At 44.4% G+C, this 16,193-nt stretch overlaps 1 protein-coding gene across 7 annotated transcripts; it reads left to right on the top strand.

The window, feature by feature from the left end:
- Positions 1-3,741: 3,741 nt before the first annotated feature.
- Positions 3,742-15,937, top strand: YPEL5 (yippee like 5). 7 transcript variants are annotated; one of them, XM_090134740.1, is made up of 6 exons: positions 6,132-6,244; positions 8,331-8,462; positions 8,582-8,638; positions 8,811-8,951; positions 13,042-13,214; positions 13,817-15,937. In XM_090134740.1, exons 5-6 carry the CDS (start codon positions 13,074-13,076, stop codon positions 14,039-14,041), a joined length of 366 nt encoding a protein of 121 aa, XP_089990866.1. In that variant the 5' UTR covers positions 6,132-6,244; positions 8,331-8,462; positions 8,582-8,638; positions 8,811-8,951; positions 13,042-13,073; the 3' UTR covers positions 14,042-15,937. The 7 variants fall into 7 exon arrangements, 5 of the variants coding, with proteins under 5 accessions (XP_031454527.1, XP_089990866.1, XP_031454535.1 ...); XM_031598651.2 differs by lacking the exon at positions 6,132-6,244 and adding an exon at positions 6,724-6,864; XM_031598661.2 differs by lacking the exon at positions 6,132-6,244 and adding an exon at positions 6,744-6,868.
- Positions 15,938-16,193: the final 256 nt, after the last annotated feature.

The raw sequence follows: 16,193 nt of genomic DNA on the forward strand, positions 1-16,193 counted from the left end.
AAGATTTAAATCCCCCAGAAAACAATTCGACTTTAAATAAAAATGTGTATCTATGAATCATTCCTTTTAAAAATAAGTGCTTCTCGGCATTCTGTTTACTGAAACACTGCTTCAGGGTGGAAGCAGGTAGGGATGACTCCCGTTTGCCTTTAGTAAAATCGAGGTAACTGTGACATAAATGTCTGGTTTCCTCACAATTTTTTTTCCCTCAGCTTCAAGAAAGGATAAAGCACAGACCGCTGCCATCCCAGACAGACCCAGCTGCTTTCTCTGCTTCTCTCTCCCCAATCAGAGAGGATTTAATCTAAGCCTTTAATTACAGACCTCGTTCTAAAAACCGATCCCTGCTAAAATAAGGTACCAATTATACGTGCAGCTCCTCTGTCATACGGGGCACGTGGTGAGTTAATCAGTTCCCCCACATCTGATACAGCCCCTAGTGCCTTGCAAATCTCTGCCTGCAGACTGCAGCTACTGCCTCCCAGGAGCAGGTTAACCCCTTTCTCACTAGCATCACTGTTGGTCTAAAGGCTACATTCAAGTATCTGCCCACCTGTAACCTGAAATGTTTAGCCTTCAGCTCCCAGTGAGGGCCTCAGAGGGCAGGGTTGAGGCTCACAATAGGGAAGATATGGAACATGCCTATGAATGAAGCTTGGAATCGATTTCCTTTATGCCTGCTAAAGTGCAAGCCTGAGAGCGTGCATCCACTGCAGGCTTCAGAGATGGGAGAAACAAGCTGCCCCTCTTACTCACATCTGCGTACAGTGCTGATGTACCGTGCAAGGATGTTTATACCTAACTTCTTTGCCCCCCTTCTGCTTCAGTATATAAGTTTGTAGAGAACAAAAATAATACAGGGTGAGATGGCTTTCTGCCCATCACACAGAGCACTGAGAATGATTTGCTTGTCAGACCAACAGCAAAGCCCTTCCATTCTCCAGGCTTTTTTGGGGGCACTTTAAACAGAGGACTGCCTCATGGAGACCTCCACTCTTCATCTTAGTGCAGTTGGTCTCCTCTTCCCCTCCCAGTCACAGCACAGTCCTGCTGTGGTTGTGATGTTGTATGTAAAACTAACTGCCAAACACCGGATTGCTTGAGACAATGAAAGCAGTAGGTTATGATACTGTAGTGAGATATGCATAAGGGGCCTCTTTTATAAGGTGGCTTTCCATCCTAAAGTGGTGTCTAAAGCTATTTCTAAATGGCTTACACACAAGGCTACTGCAGCTCATTGTTTGCTCAGTAGGCTTACTTTAAGCAGCGGTATTGAGAAGAATTTATCTGGGTTTCAATTTAATTTGTGCTTCCCAGCATTCTCACAACATTACCTTGACTTTTGCATTCAACAATTAATTCAGAACTGGGGCTTGCCACTGCCTACATGCACACAAAAGATCAGATTGTGGGTGTAGGCCAAGGAATGGAGGAGGAACAGATAAACAAGCTGCCTACCAGTAAATTCAACAGCTAAGATGGAGGGCCAAGGATCATTTGCCCTCAAGTGTGATGAGTCAACCTAGACAGAACTACTTCACACAAAAGAAAACCTCCCAGGTTACCCTGAACAAAAATAATGAATACAAAAATCCCCACCACGAACAATGACATCTTGATTAATCTAAATTGATCATTTAGCAACCATGAGAGTGAATTCACTCCCAGTTGTGTTTGCTGACATGTTGCTCACGGGCGTCCACGGTGAGTCACTGCACACCAGCCTCCCCCCAACCAAGAGCCACCATCTTCATTTCTCAGCAGCTAGTGACAACTATTAGTAACCATGAGCTAGCACAGATAAGAGTACTTGGGCTGCCATTGGAAGGCTGCATGGCAGTGCAAAATGGGTTGTGGGTGCATTGCTGTCCCAGGAGTTTTAGGCAGGCAGGCAGCAGTGTGACACTTAATCAGCTATCAGTGACCACTAATGGTGCCTGCAGAAATCAGGGGTAATTAACAGGCACAGGAAACTCACCTGCATGACAAATGGTTCCAGTCTGCTCTCTCTTCAGGTGCAGAACTGAAATTGTTAAGAGAAAGCTTTTCACCATGTTTCGGGCAGACTCTGACCTATTTATTTTTAATCTATCGCTTGGCTCCATCATTTTGCTTTGCTGTCCTTAATCCTGAGCTGTTCCTTTTGTTTCATCAGCTCACAATTTTTGCGTGTAGGCATCTCTGGATTAATCTTCTTGCTTCCTATTTTGGGAGAAAGTCCCCTACATTTCTCTGCTCCTCTGTGAAATCTTCCAAATAGAAATATGTTTACTCAGGACTTTTATGACCTGGAGAACTCACCTCCCTTGGCTCACAAGTGGTTTCTGCACTGTCTATACAATATCAGTTTACAACTTTGCTTCTTGGAATGAGGAAAAAGATAAACAAAAACAACAGACAAACCCCAGACCCCAATAGGTTTGACTACCAGATTTGAGCTGTCTGGAAATGAAAAGTATGGAAGGGCTCAAGTGAGCTTGCCATTGAATTGGTTCTGGGGAGACTGGAAAATAAGAAAACATGGGACAACTGTGTTAAGTTTAATGACAGCCTAGTCCTGGCTTCTTCAATCTGCCCTGCTAAAGTGTTTTTTAATTTGTTCTGCACTATCTAAAGCTGGATCTTCCCAATATGAATCAGAATCTTTCAAAAATGTGCGTACTTTCTGGACAAAAAACTGTAAAGGACCAGGCTATGGTAAGAAGTCTCTCTCTTGTAATTTCTTCAGGCTTACACTCAAGATTCTACCAGGTCAAGGGCAGTACGCTTTTATGATTTAAGGTCATATTAAACTATACTAGTTGAATTTAAAACAAACAAACAAACCAACCAAGGTAAGTGCTGTACTGTGAGAAGTTCAAGTTGACCTGTTTTTATCATCCTCTTCCCACTTTAGCAGTGCTACTTCAACTTCAAAATACAGTCAGAACCCTGAGGGCACTCAAGGGTGTTAACTATCCTGAGCATCCTCACCTGGAGTCAGCACCCACCCCCTGTGCCTGGTGGCCTGGGGGTTCCATTTATGCTCTCCACTGCCACTTGCTCAGTTTCTGCCTAAGCTATGCTGTAGGTGGGTCTGCTTTTAGCATGGCCTTTTGGGTAAGCCTTAGCATCCCTCTGCAGGTAGCCCTCCTCCTGAAGGACCCCACCAGATGATGCAGCTAATGACCAGTTCTGGCTCTATTTCTTTTTGTTCTTGGATGGAGCCTGGGCCTGGTTTGTTGTTTGCAGCCTCTGGGGCAGCTAATGGACCCTGTCACCACTAATTCTTTCTGCTGGCTATTTTCAGATCTTGTGGGATTGCTTGTGCTGAGATTTCCCTTGGCTCCTGGTTTGCGTGCCCTTTGGGAATAGTGGCCAGTTGCTAATTCCTGACAAATATTTTGGAAGCAAGCTTGCCCTCATTTAAGTTAAGAAAACAAGCTAGTAATCTTTGTAGGGAGGTCCAGCTATTTTTGGCACTTTGTTTTATATTCGCTCAAGCAGAGCTATCCACATGCACTTGCAGATATGGGCCCCATGAGGAATATGTCTACTTATAGCATACAGTTCCTCTTTCTATCTTAGGGTGGAGTTCATGTAAAACGACAGTCCTTCTATTTATTTATTCAGTCTGCTAAAGCTTTCTTCAGCTCTATCTTCTCCTCACATCTGGAGTTTGCTTTCTGAATGCTGTTCAGTTAGCAGAGGTGGGGAGTGGCAAGTCGTGTGTGAGCAAACGTGGGCTATGTGTCAGCTCTCTTCACGGTCTGCACTATAAGCCTGACTGCGCTCAGAGCTGCACTAAAGCATGGGATGTGCTTGGACGTGAGAGGAACAGATACCTTACGCTGCATGTTTACAAGGAACCCTTAGTTTCACTAACTGGCCTGTAAAGTCTCTAGTTTGCTATGCTGGTTATCTTCTCACCTTGCAGATCTGTACGATTAATGCATCTGAACACAAGAGGAACAGGCATAACACACAAGTGCAGGTATGCTGTCTTTCAGGATTTAGCATGAGGTGGGTGCTATTCTTTTCACATTGTGGCTTTCAAGGGCTAAAATTTAATAATTAGACTGGTTAGTTAGTCCAGTCTAATGAGCCTTTTCAATGCACTCTGAATTTTAACAGGGTACCTATGAGAGTATTTTTGCTTTTTGCCTGTTAGAGATCTAAGAAGGAACAATTGTTTCATCTGGCCTCCTACGTTCCAGTCTGAGGCTGGACTATGAGAAAGCCTCTCTTGCCTAAGCCTCTTTATGTGAGTGAGGCACCTGTAACAGGCCTTTTAAAAACCTGTCAAAACACATTAATAATAAACATTAGCTGTCACATTAGCAGATGACTAGAAGCTTGAGTAATAATGATGCAGTGGTAATGGAATACTTTTTCATGCTTTGTTGGCAAATCACTTTTTTTGTTTGCTGTATTCCTGATCCTTGTCCCCTTCAAAGCATGGCACATCCAAATATTCCTTTGAAGCTTTTCTCTTTCAGTACAGAGCCTGTGGTGCCCTCCACCTCTGTGTTGGGTATGCCTGCCCCACATCAAGCTGTCACTGCTGCAGCTCAGCTCTGTGCCGAGATGCTAGCAGTGCTCTGACTTTGGAGTAACTCAGGCTATTTTTACAAATCCCCTGCTAGTCCATCTCTGAGCTGGCCCTCTGCAAGGACAATTACATGGAAGCTGTTTCTTTTGACTTTAGCATCCTTGATAAATGACTTTGTGTAGTTATCTATGAACCAAAGAGTATTAAATATAGAGTGGGGCTGTCTCTTTTCCTTCAACACGTAAAGCTACGCTTCCTGAGCAGTGGAGTGGCACTGTTAGAAGACTGATGATAATACTGAATCAGGTTCAAGACCTTCAAGGGAACGCTGTGCTGCTGAGTGTAGCTGAAGAGACCCACCTAGATCTCTAGTGTTGGTGAACAGAAAAGACAACCATCTTCCCTCACTCTCCTGGGAAATGACAAATTTAACAGACTGGTTTGATCTCTTGAAAGATATGCAGCGAAAAAGAATGCTATAGGAATCAATCTAGGCCTTGGGTGTGTGTATGTATACATATTCCAAAACACTGATTATATAAAAAAAATGGTGAAGCTGGGTAGCCATAAAAATGTATCCTATTGTATATGTGCTCTCAGCCTCCCTGTGTAGGGCTCTTTCTAGCCCAATCTGCCATTGTTCTCATCCAATGCTCACAAACAATAGCGACATCCCTGACCATTTGATGAAGTCAACACGCTCTGGAGTAGGGGCTCTCCCTCAAAACGTTCATCTCCTTTCCTGGTAGATGGCTGTTCTTATGTGTTTGGGTGTGGATTCTGAGCATTTTCAGAAAAGAAGAGATGAGGTGATCCAGTCCATTGACAAGGTCGAGTAGTTATGGGAACCTGTATGAGGGAAGAATAATTGCAAGGGACCGCAACCTGAAAGCTCTCATTTCTGTAATCATCCTCACCTGTGGAAAACTGAAAAGGGTCATCCAAGGCCAAAACATAACAAAAAAAACCCTGCAAGATCCCGTCTTTGATGTGTTTATATCCACACCCATCCTATTTAGCAAATATGCTTTCACTGCTGGAGAATGCGGCACTGCTGGTTGCAGTAGTGGCTGGCTACGGGTTGAGTTTTTGGCCCTCTGCTGCTCTCCCTGACCTGCGATGTCCACAGCAATGACTTCGTTTCTGCAGGAGAGCTTTGTGCATTCCCTGGCACGGAGCCCGCTCCCTGCCTCTGCTCCTGGCATCTTAATGACTGCGCATGAATTCCAAGTCCCTCTTTGGACATCGAGTTCTTCCTCATCCATCAGCTATGGATGCTTTGGAACGGTACACCTACGAATCTTTTAAAATTGAGGGTGACGGGACAACGAAACTAGCTCTGCCTTTACAGAGGGAACGGAGAGACCTCCTCATCTCTGACCCCAATCTTCGGATCTCTGCCCGTGATTCTGGAGAGCGAGGAGGAACAAAAGCCGTAACAACCCTCTTTCACGGACAGACCACCTCGCACGGCGGAGGTGCAGCCCACCGCCGCCCATCGCCGCAGCGCCCGCCGCCTCACAGCGCGCAGGCGCCGCCCTCGGCCCAGGCTGCGCCGCGGGGCGTGGCGCTGTGGACGGACGCGGCCGTACGGGAGGGGCGCGGCCATACGGGAGGGGGCGTGGCCACGCGGCGGAGCGTCGGAGCCGTGAGGGGAGGGGGAAGGAAGACACCGGGCACGGAGCCGCCGCCGCCGCCGCTCCCCTCCGTCAGGTAACCGGGGCCGGGGGGCGGTGCCGCCAGCTGCTCGGGGAGGCCGGGGCGGGCGGCCGAGGAAACGGCGGCGGCGCTCAGCTCGGCGCTCGGCGCGGGCTCCGGCTGAGCGGCACCGGCCCTGCCCGTTCCGCCACAAAGCGCCGGGCCCCGTGCCCGGCCCTCCGGCCGAAGCCGGCACCGAGCTCCTCCCCGCCGCGGCTACAACTTTCTGCCCGGCCCGGCCGCCGGTTCCCCTTCTCTCCCTTCGGCGTCGGGGCGGCGGCGGCAACTTTCCGCGGTCGGTTCCTGCCCTTCGCCGCGTCGGCCGGCCCCTCTGCGGGGCGGGCGCGGCGGCGGGGCCTCCCGTCAGCTGTTCGCTCCGTTTGTTGTCAAGCTGCCTGCGCTGCCGGCGGCGCCCGGCGGCGGCGCCGGGGGCCGAGCCGGCGGCGATTGGCTACGCGCCGTCACGTGACGCCGCGCCGCCGGGCCCGCCCCCGCGAGGGGCTTCGTGTGCGGCGGGGGGCAACGGCCGCACCGCGCACGCGTGGGCTGCCCGCCGCCCCGCCATTTGCCCCCCAGGGCGCCGAGGGGAGCGGGGCTGCCGCGGGGAGGGCTCGTCCGGCGGTGCGCGGCATCGCGTAGGTCGGGCTTTTGCTGCGGAAGCGAGGGGGCTTAGCGCGTTTGGGAAGGGCTTTGTGACTCTGCAGGGCGCTGTGGTCGAAGAAATAGGGAGTGCGGAGGCTGCCGTCCGCCTGTCCTGTGGGGCACCGCGCTGCCCTCACCTCTGGCAGCAGCTGCGGGCGGCTCTGCGCGCTGCTGGGCCTTAGGCTGTGGGCTGACGGCACTGCTGGTTCGGCTGTGTGCTGTGCTCACCCACCACCAAGCCCGGTTTGGGAGGCAGCGACAACGGATTTGTCGCTTGTCATCTGACAGACTAGCTGCACTTCTGTGTATTCGTGTTTTTAGCTTTCCCTCTGCTGGTAGTCGTCACGAGTTCAAGTGGTGTTTTCCAAGCTTAGGTCATTGTTCGTCTTTGTTTACTATCAGTTGACCTATGTTGAAATCTTGAGTTGCTCAGCTTTTGCTGAGTTATACAACCTGCTTAGGAAAGGCTTCTCTTACAACATTTTTTTTTTTTTTAAATACATACGTCGGTATTTAGTACCAAGGTTGTCTTCATTTCATAGCCTCTACCTTGGAGTTTCTTAGAGGGTGTGAGAATTTGTTGGTGAGATGCCCTTGAAGTACTGACAACCTTTCAGCCAGTGGATGCAGTCTGGGGGAGGCTGTCTTCTCACCATAGAATGCTGTATATATTTTTTTTTGTATGACTCGTTTTAACCATTGCTGTCTTCTGGTGAAGATTTGTGCCACGCTGACACTAAGGATTGTGAGAACATCTGAATTAGTTTAATTTTTGGAAAGTTGTGGAATAGATGGAGTGACAAAAAGTTGTTTTGTGTACCTGCTGTAAAAGTAGATTTATTACAAAACCAGAAAATACAGATTTCTTGAGGAATTAAGAGAGAAGGTAACCAGGAAACAAGGAGACAGAAATCGTTAATAATCTGGGGCTCTGTGTAGAGGGGAAGAAGCTTGGCCTGAGTCTGATACCACTTGTAAAATAATACAATATATGTTATCTGGCAAGAGTGTTGTGATGATGCAACACTCTTACTGTGGGGGGAGACGCTGGGGTACGGGGGCTGTGTTAGGAACCAGCACCCATCTGTGTGCCTCTGCTATCTGTAAACTTGAAACAAAATCCTGTCTTAGTGTTTGCATACACCAGCATCACGTATGTTAGCGTATTTAAGTGCAGTGTCTGCACGAGAAGCTTTCCCTTTACCTGAACAGGCCAGTATGCAGTAGAAAACTACACTGTTGTAACTTGCCCAAACACAGTTTCATGGGGCAAGGTGCCTTGTTGTGGGTGGGTGCCAAGCACTGTCTGGGCATAGTGTTCATTATGTTGCCAAAGCCCCTTTGGTAGTTTGACTGTTACCTTCTTTGTACAGTCTAGAGTCGCAAAATGGTTCTAATGAATGTAGCATACTGTTTGAGTTTGTGCATGGTGTTTTCTGATAACAAATTGTGCATATAGGCAGAGGCCAGAGGCCGGGCCCTGCTTGATTTAACAGTCATAAAAGTCACGTTGGAGGACTGCCAAATCTCAGACCTGCTGGGAGACTGTTTTCAGATGCACCCTCACTCTGAGCAGCAGAAACCTGTGAAGGTAAAGAACAGGTATTTTTTTTTTTTCTCCCTTACCAAGTGATTCTTTTGTGTGCAGTCTTGTGTATCTGTGCTAAGTATTTTTTTTTTCCCTCTATTGTTTGTCTTTGCAATGAGAAGAGGAAGCTTAAGGCCTGTTCCTGAGATGAGAAGATGAAGTTTAAGCGTGGCTCTAGAGTAAGTACCTTTTCAGAAGGTTTTAATGTGCCTAGGGGAATGCATCATCATTCCTCAAGGAGGGTAGAGTGCTTGTTGGCTCACCATACAAAGACAGATGATATTAGTTAGAGAAATGGAGAAAGAGGGGCTGTCATAGCTAGGTATAACTAGCAGCTGTTTTCTGTTGCAGATCTGAGATGCGGTAGATGGTGCTGAAGCAGCACTGAGGCTTCTGCAGTGTCTGCAGTCCAGCGTGTGCCTGCTGACTGTCCCAAACACCGATGGTCCTGTGTCTTCAAGAGATGCACTCTGAGATGAGAAAACACTGACTGTTAGTTTTAAAAATGTTAATAAAAAACTCCATTATTTCTTTATTATTTATGAAGACATACAGATTAGGTACTACAAATACCAGCCTCATTGTGCTTCCAGTGTTTGGAGCTCTGCGTGCAGATAGTGGTGAAATTTCAGTTGTCAAATGTCAGCTCTTTGACAGCTGTTGCTCAGTGTTGTCAAAATCAACACTTAACGACAGGTGGAAGTGCGGGAGCACGCTGCAGTAGGAATGCATATAGCACACAGCCACAGCGCTCGTGTTTCCTGTCTGTCTGTGCACTTACTGGGAGAAGCGTGCAGGCAGGAGATGTTTTATGTTCTGACTAAGGATACGTATCCAGGTTTGTACCATCACAGCAGTGTGCTGTCAACAAACCTTACTAGCTAGGCAAGGCTATCTATCACTCTCAGTCTTCTTCTAAAGGTGCTTTCAGGGGTGCAAGTTGATGGTGGTGGTCTGGGTGCTGACTTATGATACTAAGGATGAAGTGCTGTCACTTCGTAGAAGTACCTGGCTCTTTGAATTGTGTGGATTTGACAGGTACTAATGGGATATAAAGTAAATAAGTCTGCTGCTTTTATTTTGGATCCATTAATTTAATGTTATGACTCGGTTAATGTTATGTCTTTGGTCATTTGTATGAGGGTGGGATGGCAATGACTTCATCACGGATGCGTATCCAATGAAGAATGTTTAGTTTGATTTTAAAGAAGGAAACATAGGCCAAAAAGCATATATTATTTCTTAGCATCATAGAACCATACAATCAACTCTTTACCCTTTGGTTTTGTAAGCAACTGAAACTTCTGTCCACTGCTTTTGCAAATTCTGCTGGTTAGCATGATGGCATTGGTGTGATACAGTAGTGTTGCTTTCTGAGGTGAACAGCAGTGGCAATTGGCTGGCTCTGCACAAATGGATGTTATTTCCCCTATCTGTAAATGTTAAGTGCAGATGAGTGGATAAGTGCACTTCTGTGTTTGCTCTTTCCCTGATTGCAGGACCTCAAGTTTTAGTGTTTTGTAATTCTTTTTTTTTTTTTTTTCAAGAGATTGAGCTTTCCACTGCCTGAAATGATTTCTTTTTTCCAAATCATTCACATATGTATAATCTAAAAAGATGCTGACACCTTTCATATGGGAAGTGAAAGCTATAGGAAAAAGAAAATCACACTTCTCTTTGTACGCAGTTTGTATATAAGGTATATGAGTCCCAGTTCCATTCCCAATAGGATTCCATGTGCTCTGTTTCCATTTTCCCAACTAAAAATTGCTTTCCTTTGGTCAGCGTGCTGCTGCTGTTTTATCCAGTATAGAGAGAGTAGATGCCATAGAATTCAGAAGCCTTGGATAAGGGGATAGCAGCATACTCATCGTGTACCACCTTGCTGGTGTTACAAGTGAATACTGTCATATACTATATATATATGCATGTATATTTATTGTCATAAAGAAAATGTGGGGGGAATGAACCCAAGTTAAAATTCTCTTCTCTAAATTGTATGGGAGGGAAAAGCAGTTCCTTATCCGTTCTCTTTAAAAGCTCATGATTGAATGTAGCATTGGAGACTGCCTTGCTAGCAGTCATTTTCTAACTTTTCTACCTCTTACAGCTGTGAGCAGTAATGTAAAGAGTAATGCATGGTGACCAGTCTTCAGCTGGATCCCTTATCAGGTCACTGAGATGCTGTAACAATCAAAACAGGGCTAATTAGAGGGTTCTAGCTCTTTCAAATGAAATCTGCAGAGGGTGGATGAGTCCAGTGGATATTTTAAATGTTAGAAATTCTAGTAGGATCACACTAAATTTTGAGTATGTTTCTAAGAGACCGCTTTGTTGTGATGCAGATCTTAGAGGTTCATTTTCTAAACTTGGACACGTGTTTATCTTTTCAAAGAGACGTGTTATTCTGATGCAGTGTGCCTGGAGAGCTTTCTTCCAGTACCAGTTGATCTTAGGGATTCCTACAGCCTTGTGTTACCATGGGTTACATCTTTGTCTTTCTGTTAGGATCCATATCCCACTGAAAGCTTCATTAGCATTTGATTTCTTGATGAAGTATCTCTCAGCTGCTTGCAGCCATTACCCCAGGAAAAAAACACCTCTTTGGATGCTGATTCCACTTCTGATCAACTAATTGTTTTTAATCCACAACAAAATCAGCATAGAAATAATGGTATCCAGAATTGGTAGGAATGGTAGGTGGAGTTAGGCCAAGTACCTTATGGGTGTATCTGTCACAGTTGCTCTTATTGCTTGTGTTTGTGGTTTCTTCTGGCTGGAGACTTTGATCCTTACTTAATCAGTTACACTTATTGTCTGTTGATTTTGAACCCTCTGTCACAGTTTGAATTTATGGTTTTCTCTCCCTTGCTGTGGAAGATAAAGGCATGCTAGAAAAGCTTGATACTTAAGTGGAAGGCAAACACTGTGTTTTGAGTGGAGTCACAAGGAGTTGCATCGCTACATCCACATGGAGGTCTAAAATATTTTATCAAACTTTAAAGCCTGTTCCATTTCTTCTTCTAAGAAGAGCAGTGGGCATTGTATCGCCCGCAAAGGAGAGTGTCATTCCATTGCTTTGAATGTTCGTGTATCCTTCAGATGAGACATAGAATGCTATGTTATCATAGAACGGCCTGAGTTGAAAAGGACCACAATGACTGTGTAGTTTCAACCTCCCTGCTATGTGCAGGTCACCACCCAGCAGACCAGGCTGCTCAGAGCCACATCCAGCCAGGGATGGGGCATCCACAACCTCCTTGGGCAACCTGTTCAGTGTGTCACCACCCTCTGTGTGAAAAACTTCCTCCTAATATCTAACCTAAACCTCCCCTGTCTCAGTTTAAAACCATTCCCCCTTGTCCTATCACTATTCACCCTTGTAAAGCTGTTCCCCCTCCTTCAATGCTAACCCCTTAAATTTGAAATAGATTTAGTTTAGGTATTTGTGCTTTTCAGAGTGCATGGCATAAAATACTCAACTTGATGGATACATCTGATGAATTTCCTAATAAACAGCACATTGTTTCCTGCTCTGAAATGTAAAACCCTAACAGTGTTCATATTGCAGTGTGTCAGATTTACTTACACTGTTTCTTTATGCACAGCCATACAAAGCCCTGTTTTCTGAAGCACAAGTGGAGGCATGTTTCACTTGTTTGGTCCTTATACTTTTATGCAATTGAAATGAGAATAACATCTTCATTTAGTTCTTTTATTGTGTTTTCTCATCCTTCATTATTTGAGTTTTTGACTGATAAGTTGCCAAGATGCTTTAATTTTCGCTGCCTACAAAGGTCTGTAAATCTGTGTTACTTTCTAAGCTCTTTCTCTGATCAGAGGAGTTGCTCACATATTTTAGGGATGATGTTTTGGAAAGCACTTGGGTAAATGGCAGTGTTTTGTGTTTAGATCAGACAGCTTTAAATGTTTGTTCCTAAAACTGCCTGGTGTGAAGGCTCAGATGGCTGATAGCAGTAAGTACAGGAGCCCAGTCTGCTCCAGCAGAGACAGAAACCTCCTGGATGGTGGTGGTGTGTGGCTGCATATGACAAATACGCAAAGCATAGGAGAAATGTATTTATAAAAGGCGGGGGGGGGAGTGATTTGGGATGATTACACTATAATTGTTTTGGTGACTCAACGTCCTTGTGTGTGCTTCATTTCCCGGTGCTGACTAAGGTGGGTGAGTAGTTGGGAACGTGTACTGGAATGGAATTTCAGCATCATATTACAGAAAAAGAAAGCAGCGAAAAAGTAGAAGCTTTTGGTTTTAATAGCTGTACGGTTCACTGGGCTGGGACTGGGCTGTGAATATCTGCACTGTATTAAAGGGTTTGGGTTCATATTTCCCTTATTTAATGTAATTAGTTTGTATCTATGCCATCTTACTGGTAAGGTGGTCACTTTTAGAGAAGAGCTTATTGCTTTGGTTAAGTTGGATGTTTCTTAACCTGGTGAGAAAGGATGGAGGCAGTCTGTAGTTCTGATGTGTGGACTGTTCAGTGATGTGTGTGGGACTTCTTTTGATTTTGTTTGCTGCAATGCTTTCTTTATAAGTATGTGATCTTCTTGCTTTCAGATCCTGACTATTAACTTACATAAGTTCTAAAAATGGGAAGAATTTTTCTGGATCACATTGGTGGCACTCGCCTGTTCTCCTGTGCAAACTGTGACACCATTCTGACCAATCGTTCGGAGCTCATCTCCACTCGCTTTACAGGGGCCACAGGGAGAGCCTTTCTTTTTAACAAGGTTGGTAAAAAGCTGAGGGTGAACTATTTGCTTTAGAAAAATGACTGTCTGGGAAATGAATCTGTCACCAGTTGGCACTGACTCTTAATGGCTAGCAAAAAAGTATAGCGTGTCTGTATCCTCAGCCACAGAGCCCTTCTTTTTCTTAGATGATTATTTCAAAAGCATCCCAAGATGCTTACTATTTTAATTCTGATTTGTGGAAGCAGTGACGTCAGTTACTATAAATAGGTTAGATGTAGTACAAGTGGTTCAATCTCAGTTAGTTGAGTTTGCTGGGGCCCTCTCACCCAGAGCTGAATGAGGTACTCTGCACTCATGGACTCCTTATGAGAGAATTTCATGCCTCTCAGTTAAACAGTGGTGGTTGTACACCCTTGAGAAAAACATCACCTCTTGTGCTTCTCAGAGTGGTTCGATCTCACAGAGTGAGAAAGCATTACCTCTTCTAGGCAGGAGATCTTTAGGGCTATTACACTTGAGCTTTCAAGTGCCATAAGCTCTTTACTTTTAAAGCACTGAGAGTCATGCCTATTGTTTTCAAGTTTCGCTCCATGCAGACTAATTCTTTCCATTCCTTATTTTCTATATATCTGTACCAGGTGGTAAATCTGCAGTACAGTGAAGTTCAGGATCGGGTCATGCTCACTGGCCGCCACATGGTTCGAGACGTGAGCTGCAAGAACTGCAACAGCAAACTGGGCTGGATCTATGAATTTGCCACTGAAGACAGCCAGCGCTACAAGGAAGGCCGTGTTATCCTGGAAAGAGCTTTGGTCCGAGAGAGCGAAGGATTTGAGGAGCATGTTCCATCTGACAATTCCTGAAGAGGCTTGAATCTTCTCTCAGGTTCTCTTCATTTGAAACTTAAAGTAATAAAATCAACAAAAAAATCTGCTTACATACACTGTCACCTTAGCATCAGAGTCGGATTCATGGACTACAGAGTGGGAAAGATTGTGAGAGTATTTCAGATGGAACCTTCCTTTCTTTGTTCCTTTATATTTTACTTTCCCTCCAGCAGCTGTTTGTAGAAAGATTGTTTTGCAGTTGCTGTAAGTTTTTCTCTCTTGCATTTCCATCTGTTAGATCTGAGACAGTATCTGCAGATACAGTGAGCTAAAAGGAAAATGTTGGGAGAATTTTTCTTTTGTTTAGAGAGAGATCAATGGTTGTTTTTGTTTGTTTTTTTTTTTAGTTTGCACAAACTGATGTCAGCGTAAAGTTATTTTAAAATTACAGGTGTTTTTTTAAAAGTATATTCCAATTTTTGGCATAAGATTTTAGCTACTTTTTTTTCTACTCAATCTTTTCACCTGATTTGCTAGCTAAAGTAAAGAGATCCGAATTTGTGCCGAGTGCTAAAGGTTCAGTGTTGGTACAGCTTGGGCTGGCCCTTGTGCCATATTCTTGTTGAGGTTGATTGGTAGCACAGAGCCCATTATTTCTTGTCATTCTTGACCCAAAGATGTCACCATTCCTTGTTTATTTGTGAAGTCCCGGTCACCATAAACTGGTGTTGATTGGAAACTATTCTTGAAATAGGGCAAAACTGCTTGGCTTTCTTTATTTTTTTTTTTTAATTTTAACAGATGTAACTTATACCCATAATAATAATAATAAAGTAGTTGTCTGTTTAGTCTTGCGTTGCTTACAAAACAAAAGCTGTGTTTGTAATGATAAGGATCCACTGAGAAACTCCTGTTTCGGCAGTACATTTTTTGTTTCTCTACTAATCTCATTAAGTAGACGGGCAATTGCAAACCTTAATTCTTCAAGTGGCTTTCTTCAAACCCAGAACTTCCTATGTTAAACACAGCTGTTGTGTAAAAGAAGAAGACTGCCAGCATGTTTGTTCATGCATCCAGTTATACAATCTGCATCTTGTGAAAAGATTTACTGAACAGCTTGTTTTCAAATGCCGCTTCTGGTGTTGAAACTCTTTCAACTTAGTTGAACTTTTTCATTGTGGTGTTCACGTTTTTATCTTTCTGGGCAGCAGTACATGTCGCCTAATAGTACCTAGTGACTTGGGTTCCTGCTTTCTTGTAGAGGTCAGCTCTGTTTAAAACAGTGATCTTGCTTGCCTGGTAGCAAAAATGCTCTTTATTGACTTAGCTCAAGGGTGCCCAAACACTTTCATTGTCTTAAGCCATAAGTTGAGATCTCAAGGGCTGCAATTATTCTGAATGTTAGATACGTATGATTCATTATTAAAGATGTGTTTATTTTTTTCCATATTGGATAAATTGTGGTCAGAGTGAAATAGATTACCCACAGGTGTACAAGGAGAAACAAATAGGTCTGGCCTCTTGCTTTTCAGAGTAACTTCTTCACTAGCTGCAGCTCCATATCTGAAACTAAAATGTGGAGGCTGACTATGCAGAGTATTTTTCTTAATTTTTTGGGGTTGCTTAGTGGCAATTTGGACACCCCTGACTTGAATTTGCTGCCTACTTGATGTAAAAGTAGCTTTATTATAGAAATGTTATATAGAAGGAAAACAGAGTAGATCACATGCCAGAGCTGTGCTTGAATCAAGCTGCTTAAACAGTAGTGTACTTGTGCCTCAAATCAGTTTTTGCACTGAGTACAGTAGTACCCCATTATCTTGGTTTTTTTCTGTCTTTCACAAACCCCAGAAGTCCCATTAGCATGGTTCTCTGCAGTACTTTTCTTGTACTTCTGACATTACAGTACAATAAAGTATGTTTTGTCCTGAATTGGTATTTGTTATTCTTTTGCGGTTGTTTTATTTGCACAGTCTGTCAAATGAATATTGTAACCTGTCTTCATTTCCCTCAATCAAATAATTGAGTTTCTACAGCATGGTGATAAGCTGTAAATGAGCATCTCCCTGAATGGGTTGCAAAAGAGCATATGGTTGGGTTTTGGAAGTGCTAAGTAGTGCTTCAAGCATATCACTTGGACACTAGAAAGCCTTCAATTTATTCCTGTTAAAGGAAAAAAAATACAAGA

This window comes from Phasianus colchicus, chromosome 2, assembly GCF_987193195.1.
Source record: "Phasianus colchicus chromosome 2, bPhaCol1.hap1.1, whole genome shotgun sequence".
Lineage (NCBI taxonomy): Eukaryota > Metazoa > Chordata > Aves > Galliformes > Phasianidae > Phasianus > Phasianus colchicus.